The sequence below is a fragment of the Aotus nancymaae genome, unplaced genomic scaffold, assembly GCF_030222135.1.
Source record: "Aotus nancymaae isolate 86718 unplaced genomic scaffold, 86718_ANA_hifiasm-v0.15.2.pri h1tg000040l, whole genome shotgun sequence".
In the NCBI taxonomy this organism is placed as follows: Eukaryota; Metazoa; Chordata; class Mammalia; order Primates; family Aotidae; genus Aotus; species Aotus nancymaae.
Window position 1 is genome coordinate 57,656,991 of NW_026988454.1, and position 21,538 is coordinate 57,678,528.

The 21,538-nt window shown below is 40.6% G+C and overlaps 2 protein-coding genes across 4 annotated transcripts in view; one reads left to right on the plus strand and one right to left on the minus strand.

Annotated features, from left to right (window-relative positions):
* The window catches only part of FIG4 (FIG4 phosphoinositide 5-phosphatase), a 129,148-nt gene extending 120,140 nt beyond the window's left edge, over positions 1-9,008 (minus strand). For both annotated transcript variants that reach the window (XM_064360785.1, XM_012438435.3), the window contains exon 1: positions 8,802-9,008. In XM_064360785.1, the coding sequence (XP_064216855.1) occupies positions 8,802-8,867 (66 nt within the window). In that variant the 5' untranslated portion in view covers positions 8,868-9,008. The remainder of the gene's footprint in view (positions 1-8,801) is intronic.
* An 89-nt stretch (positions 9,009-9,097) lies between these two features.
* Positions 9,098-21,538, plus strand: part of AK9 (adenylate kinase 9) — a 218,214-nt gene continuing 205,773 nt past the window's right edge. The window contains exon 1 of one of the 2 annotated variants that reach the window (XM_021670493.2): positions 9,098-9,803. Coding sequence is in view for 1 of the 2 variants with exons in the window: in XM_012438434.2 (XP_012293857.2) it covers positions 9,552-9,555 (4 nt within the window). In the remaining variant the exon portion in view is untranslated. The remainder of the gene's footprint in view (positions 9,804-21,538) is intronic. The other variant, XM_012438434.2, reaches the window with a different exon arrangement.

A 21,538-nucleotide genomic window follows, 5' to 3' on the forward strand; every position in this document is an offset into this window, starting at 1 on the left:
TGCAGACCTAGTTCTGTTCAGCTACCCATTTTAACATCAACCGTTATGTGTTCATTTCTTTGTTAAGAAATGGTCACTTACTGTGATGCTAAGATCTCTATGCCATCACATATTAAGCAAGGGCACCTTCTTGTAAAGGCAAATTGCAGTTTCACCCAGGATAACTTCAAGTTGCTAAATCTCCACTGGCAACTCCTAGTTGCACTGGGCTATATGAGTGTTAGCACTGCGTTAGGCCTGGGCTACAGGACATATTAAGGACCATAGCAGAGTCACAAGAGCTAAGGGGCATATTGAAGGTGCTGGGTGCCACAGAGAATAGGTAAGTCTGAGAAAGGGTCAGCCCTCACAAGCTGGAACTACACTTCCTACATGTCATCTGCCAACACAGCTCCCTTTCCTCTCCAAATATTCCTCAAAATCCACCTCTACACACAGGTAACAATAACGACCTGAACTTTACCTCCAGAGCAAGTCCACCCAATTATCCTTGTAAATGAAGGCTCAGGACAAGAGACAGCCCTTCTTGTCCACTGTTTCTTTTGCTCCTTAATGTGTCTCCTAATTCCTTCATAATCAATTAAAGGTAGAGTGTATCTTATCTGAAATACTTGGTACCAGAAGTGAATCAGATTTTGGATTTTCTTAGATTTTGAAATTATGCATAATGAGCTATCTTGGGGATGGGACCCAATCTAAACATAATTTTCATTTATGTTTTATATATACCTTATAGACACAGCCTAAAGGGAGTTTTATACAATGTCTTACATAATTTTGTGCATAAAACAAAGTTTGTGTACACTGAACCACCAGAAAGCAAAGATATCACTAGCTCAGCCACCCATGCGGACCATCCATAGTTGTTGGCATTACCACTTGTGGTGTCACGTTGGCACTCAAAAAATTTTGGATTTTGGAGCATTTCAGATTTCAGATTTTCAGATTAGGGATACTCAACCTGTAATACACCCCTACCAACCAAAACAAAAATGTCCATTTCCTTCAAATACTTCCCAGAAAATCTTTGCCATTCTAACAGGGGAAAAAAGGAATCTATTTTCATTTTGTTGCTTTAATTATTTGCAAATTGAATATCTTTTCATATTTATTGGATATTTTATTTTTCAGACTGATTTTATAAGATACTTTTACATGTAAGGATATACTGCTTTATCTGTTGTTCATGCTACTAAGACTTTCACCATTTGTCATTAGTCTTTTGACTACTTTTAAATTTACATTGTTTTAAATGCTTTATACTAGAAAAGAAAAAAATTAAGTCAATGGTCTAATTATCTTATGAAACTAGAGAAGGATGAACTGATTGCTATGGTCTAAATGTTTGTGTCCTCCCAAACATTCAAAATTCATATGTTGAAACCTAATCCTTAATGCAATAGTATTTAGAAGTGGGCTTTTTGGAAGTGATTCAGTCATGAGAGCAGAGCCCTCTTGAATGGGTATAGTGCACTTATGAAAGAGGTCCAATGAAGCCTTATTTGCTCCTTCTATTACGTGAGAACACAGCAGGTCCTGACCAGACACTGAATCTGCCAGTGCCTTAATCTTGGACTTACCAGCCTCCAAACTGTGAGAACAAAATGTTCATTGTTTATAAGTCACCTAGTTGACGGGATTTTGTTATAGCAGCCTGAATAGAACAAGACACTGATTAATCCAAAATGCATATGAGAGGCCAGGCACAGTGGCTCATGCCTGTAATCCCAGCACTTTGGGAGGGTGAGGCAGGTGAATCATTTGAGGTCAGGAGTTCGAGACCAGCCTGGCCAACATAGTGAAATCTGTCTCTACCAAAAATACAAAAAATTAGCCAGATGTGGTGGCATACACCTGTAGTACCAGCTACTCAGGAGGCTAAGGCAGGAGAAGCGCTTGAACCCAGGAGGCAGAGGCTGCAGTGAGCCAAGATCAAGCCACTGCACTCCAGCCTGGGTGACAGAGCAAGACTCTGTCTCAAAAAAAAGCATATGAGGGGGAAAAAAGCCTAAGAACAGAAATTAATCAAGCAGAAAATATACAATAGAGAAAATTAACCAAGTCAAAAGTTTATACTTTCAAATCCCCAGTAAGATAAATCAAGGGAAAATAAAAGTGAACACAAAACACCAATGCCAGAAATAAAAGCAAGAATTTTACTACAAATCCTGTAGACATAAAAAGGATTATAAGGGAATATTTTATGGGCAACTTAATGCCAATAAATTCAACAACTACGATAAAGTGAACAAATTTCTGGAAAAACATAATTTATCAAAACTGATTCTAGGTCCACTGAAAATCTATATAGTCCTATATATCTGTTGTGGAAAATGATTAATATAATTATAAAAATTCACCCCACAAAGCAACTCTATCCACAAATCTTTCACTAGTGAATCCTAGAAAACATTCAAATAAGAAACGATGCCAATCATATAATCACTTTCAGAAAATAAACACTTTTTAACTCATTTTATAAGCTGGAGTTATCCTGATATCAAAATCAGACAAAGATATTAAGAAAATGATAGACTAATATCCTGAATATATTAATAAAAGCAAAAATCCTTAATAGAATATTAGCATATAGAATCTAGCAATATATAAAAACAGTAATAAAGATGACCAAGTAGGATATACCTCTAAAATCCAAGGTTTATTTAACATTTGACAATGAATTAATATAATTGACCACAATATGCAAATAAAGAAAATGTCATGTGCAGATGTGGAAAAAATATTTGACAAAATTCAACATCTATTCATGAATTTTTTATAAAGTCTTATCAGACCAAAGCAAGAAATATTCCTCAATCTGAAAATGGGTATCTAACCGATAGCTAACATCATACTTAATAGTGAAAGACTGAATATTTTCCCTCTAAGAAAAAAAAACAAGAGAAGAATGTCTATTCTGGTTACTTCTATTGAACTTTGTATTAGAGGTCCTGGCCAGGGCCATAGGTCAAGAAAAAGAAATAAAGGCATCAAGATGGGGAAGCAAAAAGTGTTTCTCTTTCTAGGTTATACAATTTGAATTGTCCTGAATTGGTCTACAGATTCCATGAAATCCAAATCACAATCACAACAGACTTTTTATTAGAAGTTGACAAGTCTATTGTAAAAATTCATATGGAAACACAAAGATTCTAGAATAGCCATAATAACTTGGCAAAAGAATAAAGTTGGAAAACTTCCTGATTTTAAGACTTACTATAAAACTATAATCATCAAGAAAAGTTGGCAATGACATTTAAAAAAAGCAAATTTATCAACAGGAAGAGTTTAAGAAAAGATTCGCATTTATTCAATTAAATTTTTTCACAAAGGACGTCAAAGAAATTCCATAAAGGATAGTCATTTTAACAAATTATATGAGATAATTAAGGTATAGAAAAAAGTGAACTTTAATCTCTGCAGCCTCCAAGAACTCTTAAGGATTGTTGTCTCTTGGTATTCATGCCCTTTGTATGGTCCTCTCACACTGGACAGGGGCTAACCTGTGTAAGAATATTGTAGAAATGACAGAGGGTGACTTCTGAGGCTAAGTCACTAGAGATGTTACAGTTTCCTCCCTGTTTCTCTCATGTAACTCTCTCTGGATGAAGCAGGCTACCACATTGTAAGGACAGACACTCAAGGAGTTCTGTGGAAATGTCCAGAAGCCAAGAAGGCAAAGCCCCTTTCAACAATCAGCTCAACTTGCCAGGCATGTGAGTTAGCCATCTTGGAAGTAAATCTGCCAGTTCTTTCAAGCCTTCAGATGACTACAACCCAGTTGAATCTTGACTGCAATTTCATGAGACCCTGAGTCAAAATCACTCAGCAAAGTCACTCCCAATTTCCTGATCTACTGAATCATACTTTTTTTCCCATTAATTTTTAGGTAACATGTAATAATAATTGTACATATTTATGAAATATAAAGCGATATTTCAATACATGCATACACTGTGTAATGATCAAATCAAGATAATTAGCATATCTATCATCTCAAACATTTATCATTTCTTTGTGTTGGGAACACTAAAAATCCTTTCTTCTAGCTACATGAAAATGTATGATATATTATTTTTCTATAGTCAGCCTACAGTGCTATAAAACACTAGAACTTATTCCACCCATGTAGCTGTTATTTGATATCTGTTAACCATCCCTCCCTATCATTCCCTCTTTCCTACCTGTCCTACCCTCTAATAACCACAATTCTACTCTCTACTTCTATGAGCTCAACATATTTTTTAGGTCCCACATGAGTGAAAACATTTATCTTTCTGTGCCTGCCTTATTTCACATAACATAATGTTCTCCAGACTTATCCATATTGCTGTGAATGACAGAACTTCATTCTGTTTATGGCTGAATAGTACTCCACTGTGTGTATATATACCACATTTTTTAATCCATTCATCTGTTGATGGACACTTAGGCTGATTCCATATCTTAGCTATTGCAAATAGTGCTGCAATAAACACGGAAGTGCGGGTATCTCTTTGACATATTGATTTCCTTTCTTTTGAATATAAGAAGGGACTTCGTAAAGTTCATGGAAAATGCATATTATAAAAAAGCTACGGCTTTCAAAATTTTTTCCACCAAGATAAACTGATACCAACTTTCTATAACATGTCTGAACAGGATCTAGTTTGAAGTACTAGGAAGGATAAGACATCAGTTTGAAAAGAGCCCCTGTCAGAGCAACATGAATTCTGCTAAAATTAAAACAAGAACAAACATCAAAGCTATGGTAAAACTTTGGTGGAAGAATGGTGAAATCATTGATGCTTATTAAGTTTATGGGGACAATGCCCCAAAGAAATATGCAGTTTATAAATGAATAACTTGTTTTAAGACGGGATGAGACGATGTTGAAAACAAAGCCCACAGCAGCAGACCATCCATGTCAATTTTTCAGGAAGAAAATTCATCTTGTTTACCTGATTAAAGAGGACAGATGATTAACAGCAGAAATAAGAGCCAACACCATAGACATCTCAACCGGTACATTAAACAATTCTGCCTGAAAATTTAAAGCTGAATAATTAAAAAAAAAAAAAAAAGAAAATTTAAAGTTGAGCAAACTTTCCACTTGACAACCGCCAATGCTGTTTCACCCAGATCAGCTGCAGACAAGAGCAGAGGTTTCAATAGAAATTTTAAACAAGTAAGATCAAGATCCTGAAGCATTTCTTCAAAGAATTGTATTAAACATGGTTTTACCAGTATGATCCTAAAGTCAAAGCACAATCCAAGCAATGGCTATCGACAGGTGGCACTGGTCTAGTTAAAGCAAAGCAGACTGGCCAAGAGGAAAAGATCATGGCAACAGGTTTTTTTTGGTATACTTGTGACATTTTGCTTGTTGACTTTCGGGAAAGCTGAAGAACAATATCTGCTTATTACAGGAGTGTTTTGAGAAAGTCAGCCAACACTTTAGCAGAAAAATATGCAGGAAACTCCACCAGAGAGTCCTTCACCACCACAACAATGCTCCTGCTCATTCCTCTGAACAAACATGGGAATTTTGCAAGTGTTTCAATGGAAAATAATTAGGCATCTGCCTTACAGCTCCAATTTGGCTCCTTTTGACTTCTTTTTGTTTCCTCATCTTACAAAAAAAATCTTTAAAGGGCACCCATTTTTCTTTAGTTAACAATGTAAAAAAGACTGCACCAACATGGTTAAATTCCCATACTTTATGAGTAAGATTTTAAAAGCACAGGGAACAAAAGCAAAAATAGACAATTGGGACTATATCAAGCTGAAAAGCTTCTGCACAGCAAAAGAAACAATCAACAGAGTGAAGAGGCAACCTGTAGAATGGAGAAAATATTTGCAAACTCTTCATCCAAGAAGGGACCAATATCCTGAAGCATTTCCCCTATGTTTTTTTCTAGACGTTTTACAATTTTGGGTCTTACACTTAAGCCTTCAATCAATTTTAAGTTGATCTGTGGATATGGCAAGAGAGATGGGTCTTATTTCATTCTTCTGCACATGGATATCCAGTTTTCTCAACACCATTTATTGAAGAGATTGTACTTTCCCAATATAAATTCTTATTCTTAGCATCTGCACCACACTTTATACCTAGTGTTCCATTATTGGAACACTAAGCTTGTAACAGTGCCTTAAATTATCTTTGCCTCATTTTTTTCTTTGCCAAATAATATATACAGTAGCAATAGTAGTAGTAGTAACAACAGCATGGTCTCTTAGAGGTCTTACGAGGATTAAACAATAAAATATATGCAGAATATTTTGAGCTATTATGCTCATTACTACAACCTACTCTGTTTCTTTTTTAATTCCTAGCATTTATCCAGATACTGGTATTTTTATGCCCTTTTTCTTATTATTTATACTTTAAGCTTATTACTAAAACAAAACAAAACAAAAAAAACCTTTCTGCTTATATCTTTAAGTAAAAAAAAAAAAAAAAAAAAAATTACTTAACTAACAAAAAAACTGAGACTCAGTGATTTAATGCAGCAGACATTTCCAAGGGTGATTGCCCAGCCCCAACCATTTGCTGAAACAAAGAGGAAGATTCCACAGCTAAGTCATTCCTGCCAGACCCTCCCTGGCCATGAATGATTGGTCCACTCAGGGGAAGATACCCAATCATAGCTGAGTCAATCAGATTCTTTATCCCAGCACCTATGCTGTTTTTGCAGCACTCTGAGGGGATTCTCAAACCTGCTGTTTCCTGCTTTTCCAGAAGCTGGAGAGTTGGGATCTGCCAATGATTCCATGCAATGGTTCCCCCAGCACCCCTCTGATAAATTTACCTTTTGTCTCTAAGCTGGTCAGAGTTAGTTTCCATTACTTAGGTGGTTGAGAGGGGTCACAGCTGAATTCTAGAACACACATCTGTCTCTTTGTGTTAGACCTCCTTAATCCACATCTATTGAGAGTCCACTGTTTGCAAGGCATGACTAGATATGTGCTGTGAGGATCAGCGAGGTTTTGACAGGAAAAGAAGGGGTGTGGCATTATGAGAATAGAGAACAGCAGAAAAACATCAGGTAGATATAGGGAGCTGAAAGCAATATACTTTTACTGCAAATAAGGCATATGAAGACACATGGTTGATACTCAATAAATGATTCGTGAATTGATATTAAATTAGATGTAAAACTAGATAGACAAGTTGAAGACAAATAATACATGGCTTTGAATGCCAAACTAAAAGATTCAGAGTTTACTCTCCTCAGAATTGGGACCACTAAAGATTTCTGAGCAGAAGAGCCCTATAATATAAATTGTGCTTTCTGAACACTAATATGTCACCAGTCCTCATGAATGATCAGCTTATTAATAGGCTGAAATTTGTGTTTTATTTATGGCCAGATGTGGTGGCTCATGCCTATAATCCCGACACTTGGGGAGGCCGAAGCCAGCAATTTGAGGCCAACCTGGTCAACATATAGAAACCCTGTCTTCTACTAAAAACACAAGAATTAGCTGGTCATGGTGGCACATGCCTGTAATTATAGCTACTTAGGAGGCTAGGGTGGGAGAATTGCTTGAACCTGGGAAGCAGAGGTTGCAGTGAGCCGAGATAGCACCACTGCACTCCAGCCTAGGTGACAGAGCAAGAGACTGTGTCTCAAAGGGGAAAAAAAGTTATTTATGTTTCTAACTAGGGACATTAAGCAGCACATTTTACAGAAAATAGGTTTCACTTCAATGTCAAATGATACTTCTTTATGACTCTCATTAGAGAACTGAAAATAACTTGCAAATACAGTATATTTGATCATTTCATCTTCTGATCTAGATCTAATCAAAGTTGTCAGCAAAATTAACGTAAGGTCAATAATTCTTAACTCATGATAACCTGAGGGAGACGTGCTATTAGGACTATGTTATAACTGAGAAACTGTTAAATGCCTTCTCGTACTCCTCTAATGGAGACAACCCAAGTTTCGGAGAAAGTTTATAAGACACTCCATAACACAGTGAAGAGCATTGTGCAAATATCTGGCATATGTAACTTAGTTAGCATGAAATGGGTAATATTAAATACAGTTCCTAATATTACTGTGGCACTCCAATTTAGAAGAGCTATACTGTACCAACTTTGCTTTCCAGCCACAGAAAGGACCAAGTATGAAGTTCTATAAACACCATTCCCCCTTAATTGAGGAACTAGTAATCAAAATACATACAAACTGATCTGCTTATTCACTATTTACCTGGCCATTCAAAGTAAAAAATTTTAAAAGTGAATGTTATGTTGAAAAAAGTCAAGGGCAAAGCAAGATGCTATCCAAACAAATTAGCTGTCTCTGAACAAAATAAATGTTTCTTTCCTTTCAAATAAGAAAAAAGAGAACCCAAAAATTCAGCAATAAAAGTGCACGTGATTCACATCAATCGCAGTGATGGTATACCATGGAATAGGAAAAAATAAAAGTTACAAGTCATAGGTCAAATTTTTTTTCATACCCCTGCCTGTGAACTCTAGAACTTTAATAGACTTTCTGAAAGCTGAAAATAATCCAGCAACTTGTACAGAGAACCTCATGAACAGTTCCTGAGGTACCACAAGCACCTGTTTCCAGCGTGTTCCAGCCATGGCTGGTTAAGTGGAATGTCCAGGGTACCAAAATAGGGGAAAAGCACCCAGGCACAGCCCAAGAGAGCTAGCTTACTCCAAGGCTGTGTTTGACAGGGATTTGGGAACTGGAGAGGAAGGAGGAGGAGGCAGGGTACAGCCTCGGCCCTTCGGCCCCGCACTCTCCAGCAGGTATCCATCCTCCCGCCCGCGCCCCGCCGCGAGGGGTACTCACAGCTCTGGTCTCGTAGAGAACCAGCTTCTGGACCGAGCTGATGATGGGGGCGGCGGCCGTGGGCATGGCGCTGGCAAATGAGGGCCCCACAACAGGGCACCAGCCGCCGGATCGCCCCAGGAGACTCGGCGAGAAAACCCCTCAGACCCTGGACATCAAGTCTAGCCAGGAACACCGCCTGGGTAGTAAAGCTACAGATGATCTGCTGTTTCCGGATCCCGGCGCCCCGCCTCCAGGCAAGCCCCGCCCCTCACGGCGGGAGCGGGGCTGGAAGACGTAACATAGACAGGTCGGGTAGAGGCTTCCAGGACCTGCGTGCTGTCGAGAGAGGAAGCGAAGGGCGCCATCTTTGGTAAGGACAGGAGGAAAAACGTGGGCGGAGAAAAAGTCGACAGATTAATCCTCCCTCTCTTTGGATTGGGTAGCTTCTTTTCAAAAGGGTTCTTCGAGTTACAGGATAGATCCTTTCCCAAGTTGGTCTGTGTTTACCACGCCTACTGCTGCCCATTTTCCTGGAAGCCGGCAGTTTGACAGTCCTTCACTGAGTATCAGTTTTCCCCTCACTTCTAATCCGTGTTGTACCGATGCTGTGTGGCCCAAGGAATTGTTTTAAAATCACCTAAAGCTGGAAAGTGTGGCTTTGCCACATGTTTGTGCCTGAGGCTAGCCACTTGAAGGTCTTGACAGACTCTAGCGCCGTGTGTTGGAGCCGCGCTTGAAAGGTTTCTTCATATCATGTGTGCGACATAAATGGGTATGTGTGTACCCTCTCTTCTATATTTGTGAAAATGAGCGTATTTTAATTATGAATACTAAATTAGGTACAAAAGTGACTATTTCGAATTAAAAAAGAAATGCAATGAACTACAGCCCCGCCTTCTGAGGCCCCGCCCTCAAGCTGCCGGTGAGGCGGCGGCCCACGGTCTCCCCAGCAACCGCCCAACAGCACCGCGGAGCCCCTTGGAGGCGGCTGCTGTTCCGCAGAGTGTCCGCTTCGGCCAGGTAAGGAGCCTTCTCGTGGCCGGCGGTGTGGTGGTCCGCCCCGGAGGCATCTTGGTATCTGTTGTACTCAACTCCACCTCCTGCAGGAACCCTAGACCAGCTCCTTTTCTTGCAAAGCGGTCTCTTTGTAAATCCACTTTTTAAAACCATGTCTTCTTTCAACGACTGAAGTATTTATTCCACAAATATTTACTGAACACCTACTGCAAGACTATAAGATGTAGGGGAGAGGTAGCTATCCTAACTTAGGCGGCAATGCTAGGTTTCCCAGGAGACATGACACCTCTAAACCTCAGAATCTACTGCTAGAGGGCTTCTCAACTGCTAAGTGTAAAAAAAACTTTAAAAAAATTAAACAATTATAGCATACACAGATAACATTCATGTATACCAAAGATAATATTGTAAATTAAAATTTGAGAAATTACAAAAATTTTAAAGAAATACTTAATTCTGTGGTTTTGTGTGTTTTCCCCCCCTATAGTTTGGTACTCCTTTTTTTAAGAACTAGAAAGATGACCGTGTCCGTTCTGGCATTTTGCATTGACTTGGACCTTTTAACTGGGAAAAAATAATTAGCTGTGTTCTATTTCATAATGAAACCAACTCTTCTGAATATTGGTTAAATATCTGCACAATGTTTTTATTTAGGATAGCAACTCTTAAAATACCTGTAGGATTCTAGTCTTCAATTATTATGGTTTAGCACTTCCATTTTGACTTTGTCTTAGTTTCTTTCCCCCGGAAGCAAATCCTAAGACAAAACTTTAAGGGCAAGTTGTTTATATGGGACGTAATCCCAGAAAACAGCAGCAGGGAGGAGAAGAAAACTGGTAAAGGGAATATTACCAAAGAAGTTTCTTTGTGAGCTGAATTCACTAGGGAATACTGGGAGGCATGTCTCAGTTATCCCCTCTTAAGGGGCAAGGAAGCTGGAGTATTTATGCACCAACTCCGATCAGTTATTGGCTGAAGCCTGGTATGACAGAACATTGATTCCCTAGAACTTCCAGTCTACCCTATGTTTAGGGAGAGTAGGTTCTGGCAGCTGGAGAGAGCCCTTAGGCAAAAAGTCGCATGTGCTGATATTTTGGAAGTTGGGCTGGTCGTGCATGGAAAAGGTATATGTCAAGTCGATATGGGGAAGGCACTAATAGCAGCTGCTACATTCCACCCTTTGCAGCACTCACATCCACTCTTTCCCCACATCAAATTCACACCATCCCACCCTGATTCTTTAAGGTAGTGGCTAGTCTCAATTCTTAAAGGGACTTACAAAAATAAAAGATTAATGGGACAAGCTGCAGAATCCACTACTGCAATTAATCTGAGGTCTGTAATTGATCATCTCCATCCTCCACCATCATTCTAGATTTTCCTTACTCTTGGCCAGCACTTCTACTGGCCTGTTTGCCCAGTAGGATAATGAACTTTCATCCCTGAGGAGTGTAAGCCCTTGGTTACTGTGTCATTGTCAGGTTTTGGTTGCTGCAATTACCCATTCACTGGATGTGAAAGCATTAAAAGGTGTCTCAGAGAATCCCCTGAGTTCAAGAAATGCATCCCCTATCCCAATTAGGTAGCAGTTTATGGCCATACCATCCTGAACACCCCCAATCTAATCCAGTTACGTAGCATCAACCCTATCTCCATCTGCCAGTACAAAGACTCCTTATGGGCTTGTGGAGTCAAAAATGACAAGGTGGCAGCAGTAGTTTTAAGATTTAATGAAACATTTACTGGGTGCCCTGATAGAACCATCTCTCCCCTCCGCCAGACCCAGGACCTCATGTCCAGAAGTGAGGTGCAAACTTCCCATCAATTACAGAGAGTATTGGTGAGCGGGGCCACTCCTACTTCCAGCCCTTGATTCAAAGCATATTCCTCATCTTGAAGTACATTGTCGCGATCCCATATAATCCCAAGCTAATGCCTTAGCTGTGCCTTTAAGAGGCCATTCCAACATTCTGTCAAACCAGCAGCTTCTAGGTGAGGTGATATTTAAAAAGGTCCTCTGATCCAAGGCAGATCAGAGATCTCATAAAGGTAAATGCGACATACTCTAAACCTTTACGTAGTGGTGCTGGCCAAGGCACTGCAGGTAGGAAAGACAAGCCCATATTAGGAGCACATGTCAGGTGCTCCTTCAAAGGTGAAGGGGTCCTGTGTAATCAAATTGTCACTGAATGAATGTTTTGTCTCCTAAAGGGGTTGTACCATATTGAGGGCTCAATATGAACAGGTCTCTGCCATGAACAGGTAGAACATTCAGCAGCAATAGTAGCTAAACCAGCCCGGTGAAAGGGGGCCCTGTTATGAGCCCAGGCCTAGCCTTCATCACCTTCATCCCTGTCACCATGCCTACTTTGTTTACGAGCCCATTATACAACCATTGAAGTGACCAGGAGCAAAGACTGGCTGGTGTCTACTGGATAAATTATCCTGTCCACCTGGTTTTCCAGTACCTCTTCTGAAGTGGATGCTTTCTGAGATACAAATGTCTACGTATTTTACATCCACTTATATTAGTTTTCTATGCTGCATAGCAAATTACCACAAATTTAGCATCTTAAAACAACACACATATGTGATCACAGAGTTTCCATGGCCAGGGGCCCTGGCATCACTTAGTTGGGTCGTCTGCTCAGGGTTTCACAAGGCAGCAGTCTGTTGTTGGCTGAGCTGTGCTTCCATCTGGAGACTTGACTAGGGAAGAATCCACTCCCAAGCTGATTCATATGGTTGGCAAGCATCATCATTTTGTGGTTGTAGGACGGAGGTCCCTGTTTTCTTAATGGCTGTTGGCAGAGGCTGCTCTCAGCTCCTGGATGCCACCCACTATTCCTCATCATGTGGTCCTCTCACAACTTGACAGCTTACTTCCAAGCCAATGGAAGTTTCCTTCTAGTTCCCTAGGATGGGGTCTTACATAATGTAACATACTCATGAGACAGACATTTTATCACCTTTGCTATATTCAGAGGCAAGTTACAGAACCCACTCCCATTCAAGGGAAGGGGATTGTGTAAGGGTATGACTCAATGGAGGTGAGATTAGGGTATATTTGCTACACAACCCTCATAGGCCCAATCACATGCTTCTTCCCCAGAACTCTTTCTCTTACCTTCTGATCTTGTACCTTCTAGGCCCTTGATGAAGCCATTTGGCATTCTCTTCCAAATTTAGGGCCTAGGAATACTGCTTAAAGCTCTGCCTGCCAGGAGGATTTCCCCTAATCACCATATTTCAGGGCTACTTGTGAGAGGGACTAAAGTCTGGAAGCATTTTAATTACAGCTTGTACCAATATATTGTGATTCATCGATGAATTTTGTTTTCATATTCTGTCAGCTGTTCTCAGGGAATTCCACATAAGGTGTAAGCTAAAAGAGACATTGGTGCATGAGACAGGTGACATGGGTGTCTGGGCTGCTTAGTTTTGAAATTTATTTGTGCCCTGAAGACCTGTTTGCGCCGATCCCAGTGTTCCATTTTTATCATTTAATGGGTTGCTGCTGTGCCTGCCTGACTTTAGGACTTGACCTGCCTGACATAACCAATTCATAGTGGGCACTTTCAGTTGCATAGTCATTTGATATCCCATGACCATTCATTCTCTATCAGGCATTCATTCTCTATCAGAGCCCACGAGCATGCCAAGAGCTGCTTTTTGAGTGAGGAATCATTCTCTGCTGCAGAATGCAAGGATTTACAGTGAGAGGCCCCTGTTATGGCTTTCCTAACACTCCAAAAGGTATCCTTACATACCACAACATTGTGGGACCTTTAGCATTGTGGGATCTAGCCAGATATATGGCCCAGGAAGCAAAGCCTCTCGTGCTGCAACCTAAAACTACAGAGCTCTTTCTTACTGTGGGCCCCACTCAAAAATGACAGCTTTCCATGTCACCCATTAAATGCATCAAAACAGTATTCTTAAGTGTGCTTCATGCTCTCTTTGAAAACTAAAGAGGCCTACAAAATACTGTGCCTCTTTTTTAGAGGTAGAAGGTACAAGGTACAGTAACCCATCCTTTACCTTGGACAGAATATCGCAGACCATTGGCCTTTTAAAACTTTACCAAAGTAATAAGACCTTTAATCTTTGTATGTTTATCTCTCACTTTATGCTGCTTATGTGTCTTTATAAGGGGATCCAGGACACTTGCCACTTCCTGCTTACTAGGTCTGATATTGTGGTTCAAGACCCCTTTATACTATATTGTCACAAACAGCAGGAGAATCCTTGGGTGAGACTGGATGTTCACTGTCACGGTTCTAAGTGAATACAAATAACTTCTGATTCTCTTTCTTGATGGAAATTGAAAAGAATGCACACACTACCATATCATTAGGTACATAAAAGATACAAGAGTCTGTGTCGATCTAGTAAAGACCTCATCTGCATAGCAGTTGCAACTGAGACTTCCAGCTTGCTAAATTTACAGAAGCTTACTTCATCTGTTGTGCTCGGTCTGGCTTCTACAAAAGGAAGGCTGAAGAAATAAGCAGGACTATACATCTTTTAAATTGTTGTTGGTATCACTCTTCATTCAAAATGATTTGCTCTTGGTTATCTTGCCCAGGGGTGGAGGAACCAATATGCAATGTCATGTGGTAGAAATTTGGCCTTTTCTACCACAATGGCTGTCACTGCATAGGCAGGGAATCACTGGGAAAGTTTTTGCCATTTGCTATCCCAGTTATTCTCTCAAAGACCAGACAAATAACCATGGGGTGATCCCACAGACCCATTGGATCCATGGTAAGACAGACTGCAGCCAAGTCTTTATTTATTATTGGTTCTCAATTTGTCCTGACTCTAACAGGGGGCCATGACAGCATTTGGAATCCCCCATATCAGTGTCAGCTCAGATCCTGTGTCCAATGGCTCTTGAAAAAGAATATTCCAGTTTCTATGGTGTATACTGCTCCACTTAGTAGGGTCTCTTAGAGAAGGATTTGGAAATCACTATTGTAAACACCTGTAGTGTTGCAGACTCCTTTCTTTTTCCCCCCATTATTCATTTTCATTATTGTTATTATTCATGTCAAAATTTTTTACTGCTTTCCAGACAGTTATGTTACTAGTGATTCAATCTCTATAATCCTAACTCAGTGAGTTATTTGGGAACATGACAGTTTTAAAAGCCACTGTGAATGACTAATATCAACAGAGAAAAGAAGACATTCATTCATTGTTCTGGGAGTAATTGTTTGTTTTGTTATTCTCGATTGGTGTTGGCCAAGTTGGGGAGAGGGAAGCAGAGACTTAGGTAGTGCTGTTTGCTTTCTGTTGAGGCCTGTCCATCACACTGTGATATCAGCTTGTTGGAACAGAAATCCACCTGCCTGGGCTAATTCCTAGCCATGTGAGGTGGATTTTAAGTGCTTCAGAATATGAAAGTTTGGACAAGAAATTCAACTGAATGGGAATGTTTGTTAGATTTTCCCTATGCTCAGCTGGTAGGCCAGCTCTGGTGAAGTCATTAGGAAATATTTGGAGCCAAGTTGAACCTCTTCTGACTTTAAGGGGAAGGCTCTCAAGATAGTGACCTAGGAAAGTTACTAGTCCGAGACTGTTGAGACATGCCTAACCAAAGACATTCTCAGCAGGTCATTCCTCTGAAATGTGCATCCTGGATCTTCCCCCAACATGACCAGGCATAGAATGCCAAAGTAATAGAACAAACTGAAGGGACCTGGCCCCACCCCATCCCTCACTTTATAGAAGAGGAACCATGGCCCAGAAAGAAGTGCATTGTCCCAGCTCACAGGACAGTTAAGACAGAGTCCAATGAGAACCAGGTCATGGTCCACTCTTGAGGGCTTCTAATCTCCCTTTCAATAAATGGGTTCTGGGACTGAAAATTGAGCAATGAATTATGATTTTTTACTGTGGCTACTGACATCAACCCTTGGTGCACTTGTTCTTTATCTTTTATAGGTATGTAAGTTAATCAACACTCTCAATGACTGCTCATTAATTTCACCCCTAGGAATGCCATGATTTAGCAACCATCACCATAGATCTCTGTATTACATGTTGCCCTTCTGGGCTTGCTTCCCATTATAGTAATTATGTTTACATTGCACCTGTCTTCTGCTTTTCCAGGACCTGTCATCCCCACTGACACATGGGAACCCAGCATCATAGCAGCCTCTCCCCTACCTTCATCCCTGGCCTACAGAGCATATCACCCCTGAGTTTCTTAATGATGCCAGTGCCCCCTTCACTAGTTCATTCTTTATTGCCTTAATGAAAGGAGTGCTTTCTGGCCATACCAAAGCACAGAGTCATCTCAGAAGTTTTTTGTCCTCCTATAATAAATTTATTCTAACATGCCACCTCTGCCAGCCTTTGACACCTTCCTCTACACCCTGCCAAGACAGCTCTGGCACTTCCAGCCTATTTACTGTAAGCTATTTTTTTCCCAAGCTTCAAGGAACCTTACCATTAGTGAATTAAGACTGGCTCCAAGTGTCCTTGCCAGGATGTTAAACCGTGAGTTGTGGGAGAGAGCCCACATATCAGTAAACTTTTATCCAGTCTACATTCCCTGACCCTGGGGCAGATGCCTCACAAGACAATACTGGCCCTCCACAAAATCTGTCTTTATCTTCCCTCATAACTTCTAGAGCAATAACTGGGGTAGAGTATCAGCTTAGCTTAAGTGAGGAGGTACCAGTACAGGAAGAAATGTATTATTCACCTAAATAGCTACAGGACCTGTCTATGATGTAACACAGGAAGGAAGAGAACATGCCTGTGAAAAGATCTTGATTTTTAAAGTCTAGTCTGTCAAAATGTGCTTTTTAGCTAGAGTTATTGGCATTCTGATTTATTTCTGCCATCTTATTTTACTTTCATTTGTCCCATTTAAAATTTTTCTACTTTTGTCTCTCCTTTTTTGACTGTTTTCACCCCTTTACTCATTCCATCTTTCTCTTTCTATTTGTTTGAAAATATGCTATCTGGATTGGATCCAAGATGGCTGGTTAGGAGGAACTCGGGATTGCAGGTCCAAGAGAAAGCGCAGAGGGTGAGTGGACGCCGCATTTCCAGATGGATTTTTACTGCCCACAGACCAGGAGATTCACAGGCAGAGGAGCCCCACGGGTCACCAGTGCCGCTGTTTTGGCCGGCGTGGCCGCTTGGCCTACACCCGGGTGCAGCGGCTCCCAGTGCAGAGTGAGCGAGACTGAGTCCCCTCTAAGCCAGCAAGGGGAGCTGAAACGGGGAGCCAGGCCAGGAGATTCCCGGGCAAAAAAGTGCCACAAATATCAGAGCCGCGGTTTCAGCCAACGCAGCAGTTCCTGGGGCAGAGCAAACAAGACGGTGTCCCCTCTTAGCCAGCAAGGGGAGCTGAAACAGGGAGCCAGGCCAGGAGATTCCCCGGCAAAAAAGCACTGCGGCAAACACAACTGAACCCGGGACGGTCCAGCTCTGTGGAGGAGGGGAGTCTGCCATTACGGAGGCACCCTGCAGTTCCCAGGGCAATCTGCCATCGCCAAGGCAACCCACCACTACAGAGACTCCATCACTACAGGGGCGGGCCAACATAGCAGAAGCAGTTCTAACTACACCCATATAAACAGGACTGCAGGGAAGTTCACACGGAAGCTGGGTGGAGCCCACAGCAGCTCAGCGAAGCCTCTGCAGGCTGAGTGTGACTAGACTGCCACCTTGTGGGCAGGGAAAACAGCAGCAACAGAGCAGAAATTCATAAAGCCCTAACTCCCTGGGACAGAACACCTGAGGGGAAGAAAAGGGGGTTTATGAGTTCGGCTGCTGCAGACTTAAACTTACCAAAATCAGAAAGACAGCAAATACAAAGTCGACAGGTGGATAAATCCACAAACATGGGAAGAAACCAGTGCAAAAAGGATGAAAACACCCGAAACCAGAACACCTCTCCTGTTGCAAGGGATCACAACTCCTCACCAGCAAGGGAACAAGACTGGATGGAGAATGAGTGTGATGAAATGACAGAATCAGCTTTCAGAAAGTGGATAATAAGAAGCTTCCATGAGCTAAAAGAACATGTTCTAACCCGATGCAAAGAAACCAACAACCTTGAAAAAAGACTTGACGAAATGCTAACAAGAATGGACAACTTAGAGAGGAATATGAGTGAATTGATGGAGCTGAAAAACACAACACGAGAACTTTGTGAAGCATGCACAAGTTTCAGCAGCCGAATTGACCAAGCAGAAGAAAGGATATCAGAGGTCGAAGATCAACTCAATGAAATAAAACGAGAAGGCAAGATTAGAGAAAACGGTAAAAAGGAATGAACAAAATCAACAAGAAATATGGGACTATGTGAAAAGACCTAATCTACGTTTGATAGGTGTACCTGAATGTGACGAAGAGAATGCATCCAAGCTGAAAAATACTCTTCAGGATATCATCCAGGAAAACTTCCCCAACCTAGCAAGGCAGGCCAATATTCAAGTCCAGGAAATACAGAGAACACCACAAAGATATTCCTCTAGAAGAGCAACCCCAAGGCACATAATTGTCAGATTCACCAGGGTTGAAATGAAGGAGAAAATACTAAGGGCAGCCAGAGAGAAAGGTTGGGTTACCCACAAAGGGAAGCCCATCAGACTCACAGCAGATCTCTCAGCAGAAACCCTACAGGCCAGAAGAGAGTGGGGGCCGATATTCAATATCCTTAAAGAACAGAACTTTCAACCCAGAATTTCATATCCAGCCAAACTAAGCTTCATAAGTGAAGGAAAAATAAAATCCTTTGTGAACAAGCAAGTACTCAGAGATTTCATCACCACCAGACCTGCTTTACAAGAGCTCCTGAAGGAGGCACTACACATAGAAAAGAACAACCAGTACCAGCCACTCCAAAAACACACGAAATGGTAAAGAGCATATAAAGAGCATCAACACAATGAAGAATCTGCATCAACGAATGGGCAAAACAGCCAGCTAGCATCAAAATGACAGGATCAAATTCACACATAACAATATTAACCCTAAACGTAAATGGACTAAATGCCCCAATCAAAAGACACAGACTGACAAATTGGATAAAAAGCCAAAACCCATCAGTGTGCTGTATCCAGGAAACCCATCTCACATGCAAGGATACACAAAGACTCAAAATAAAGGGGTGGAGGAAGATTTACCAAGCAAATGGAGAGCAAAAAAAAGCAGGAGTTGCAATTCTCATCTCTGATAAAATAGACTTTAAAGCAACAAAGATCAAAAGAGACAAAGAAGGACATTACATAATGGTAAAAGGATCAATGCAACAAGAAGAGCTAACGATCCTAAATATATATGCACCTAATACAGGAGCACCCAGATACATAAGGAAAGTTCTTAAAGACTTACAAAGAGATTTAGACTCCCACACAATAATAGTGGGAGACTTCAACACACCATTGTCAATATTAGACAGATCAACGAGACAGAAAATTAACAAGGATATCCAGGACGTGAACTCAGACCTGGAACAAGCAAACCTAATAGACATTTACAGAACTCTCCACCCCAAATCCACAGAGTATACATTCTTCTCAGCACCACATCACACCTGCTCTAAAATTGACCACATGATTGGAAGTAAATCACTCCTCAGCAAATGCAAAAGAACGGAAACCATAACAGTCTCTCAGACCACAGTGCAATCAAGTTAGAACTCAGAATTCAGCAACCAACCCAGAACCGCACAGCTTCATGGAAAATGAACAACTTTCTCCTGAATGTTGACTGCATAAACAATGAAATGAAGGCAGAAATAAAGATGTTCTTCAAAACCAACGAGAATGAAGACACCACATACCAGAATCTCTGGGACACATTTAAAGCAGTCTCTAGAGGAAAATATATAGCAATAAGTGCCCACATGAGAAGAAAGGAGAGATCTAAAATTGACACCCTATCATCAAAATTGAAAGAGTTGGGGAGCAAGATCAAAAAAACTGAAAACCTAGCAGAAGACAAGAAATAACTAAGATCAAAGCAGAATGGAAGGAGATAGAGACACGAAAAACGCTACAAAAAATCAATAAATCCAGGAGCTGGTTTTTTGAAAAGATCAACAAAATAGACAGACCACTAGCCAGATTAATAAAAAAGAAAAGAGAGAATAACCAAATAGATGCAATAAAAAAATGATAAAGGGGATATCACCACAGATGCCACAGAAATTCAAACCATCATCAGAGATTATTACAAACAACTCTATGCACATAAATTAGAAAACCTGGAAGAAATGGATAAATTCCTGGACACTTGCCTCCTCCCAAGCCTACACCAGGAAGAAGTTGAAACCCTGAATAGACCAATAACAAGGTCTGAAGTCAAGGCAGCAATTAAGAGCCTACCACCCAACAAAATCCCAGGTCCAGATGGGTTCACAGCCAAATTCTACCAGACATACAAAGAGGAATTGGTACCATTCCTTCTGAAACTATTCCAAATAATCCAAAAAGAGGGAATCCTTCCCAAATCATTTTATGAGACCACCATCATCCTAATACCAAAACCCGGCAGAGACTCAACAAGAAAAGAAAACTACAGGCCAATATCCATGATGAACATAGATGCAAAAATCTTCAATAAAATACTGGCAAGCCGATTACAACAGCACATCAAAAAGCTTATCCAACATGATCAAGTAGGATTCATCCCAGGGATGCAAGGCTGGTTCCATATACGCAAGTCTATAAATGTAATTGACCACATAAACAGAACCAAAGACAAAAACCACATGATTATCTCAATTGATGCAGAGAAGGCCTTCGACAAAATTCAACAGCCCTTTATGCTAAAAACTCTCAATAAACTAGGTATAGACGGAACGTATCTCAAAATAATAAAAGCTATTTATGACAAACCAGCAGCCAATATCATACTGAATGGGCAAAAACTGGAAGCATTCCCTTTGAAATCTGGCACTAGACAAGGATGCCCTCTCTCACCCCTCCTATTCAATATAGTACTGGAAGTTCTAGCCAGAGCAATCAGGCAAGAAAAAGAAATAAAGGGTATTCAATTAGGAAAGGAGGAAGTCAAATTGTCTCTATTTGCAGACAACATGATCGTATATCTAGAAGACCCCATCACCTCATCCCAAAATCTCCTGAAACTGATAAGCAACTTCAGCAAAGTCTCAGGATACAAAATCAATGTGCAAAAATCACAAGCATTCCTATACACCAATAACAGACTTAAAGAGAGCCAAATCAAGAATGAACTGCCATTCACAATTGCTACAAAGAGAATAAAATACCTAGGAATACAACTAACAAGGAACGTAAAGGACCTCTTCAAGGAGAACTACAAATCACTGCTCAATGAAATAAGAGAGGACACAAACAGATGGAGAAACATTCCATGTTCATGGTTAGGAAGAATCAATAACGTGAAAATGGCCATACTGCCCAAAGTAATTTACAGATTCAGCGCTATCCCCATCAAGCTACCAATGACCTTCTTCACAGAACTGGAAAAAAACACCTTAAACTTCATATGGAAGCAAAAGAAAGCCCGCATAGCCAAGTCAATTCTAAGCAAAAAGAACAAAGCGGGAGGCCTCACACTACCAGATATCAAACTATACTACAAGGCTACAGTAATGAAAACAGCATGGTACTGGTACCAAAACAGAGATATAGACCATCGGAGGCAACACAACATATCTACAATCATCCGATCTTTGACAAACCTGATAAAAACAAGCAATGAGGAAAGGATTCCCTGTTTAA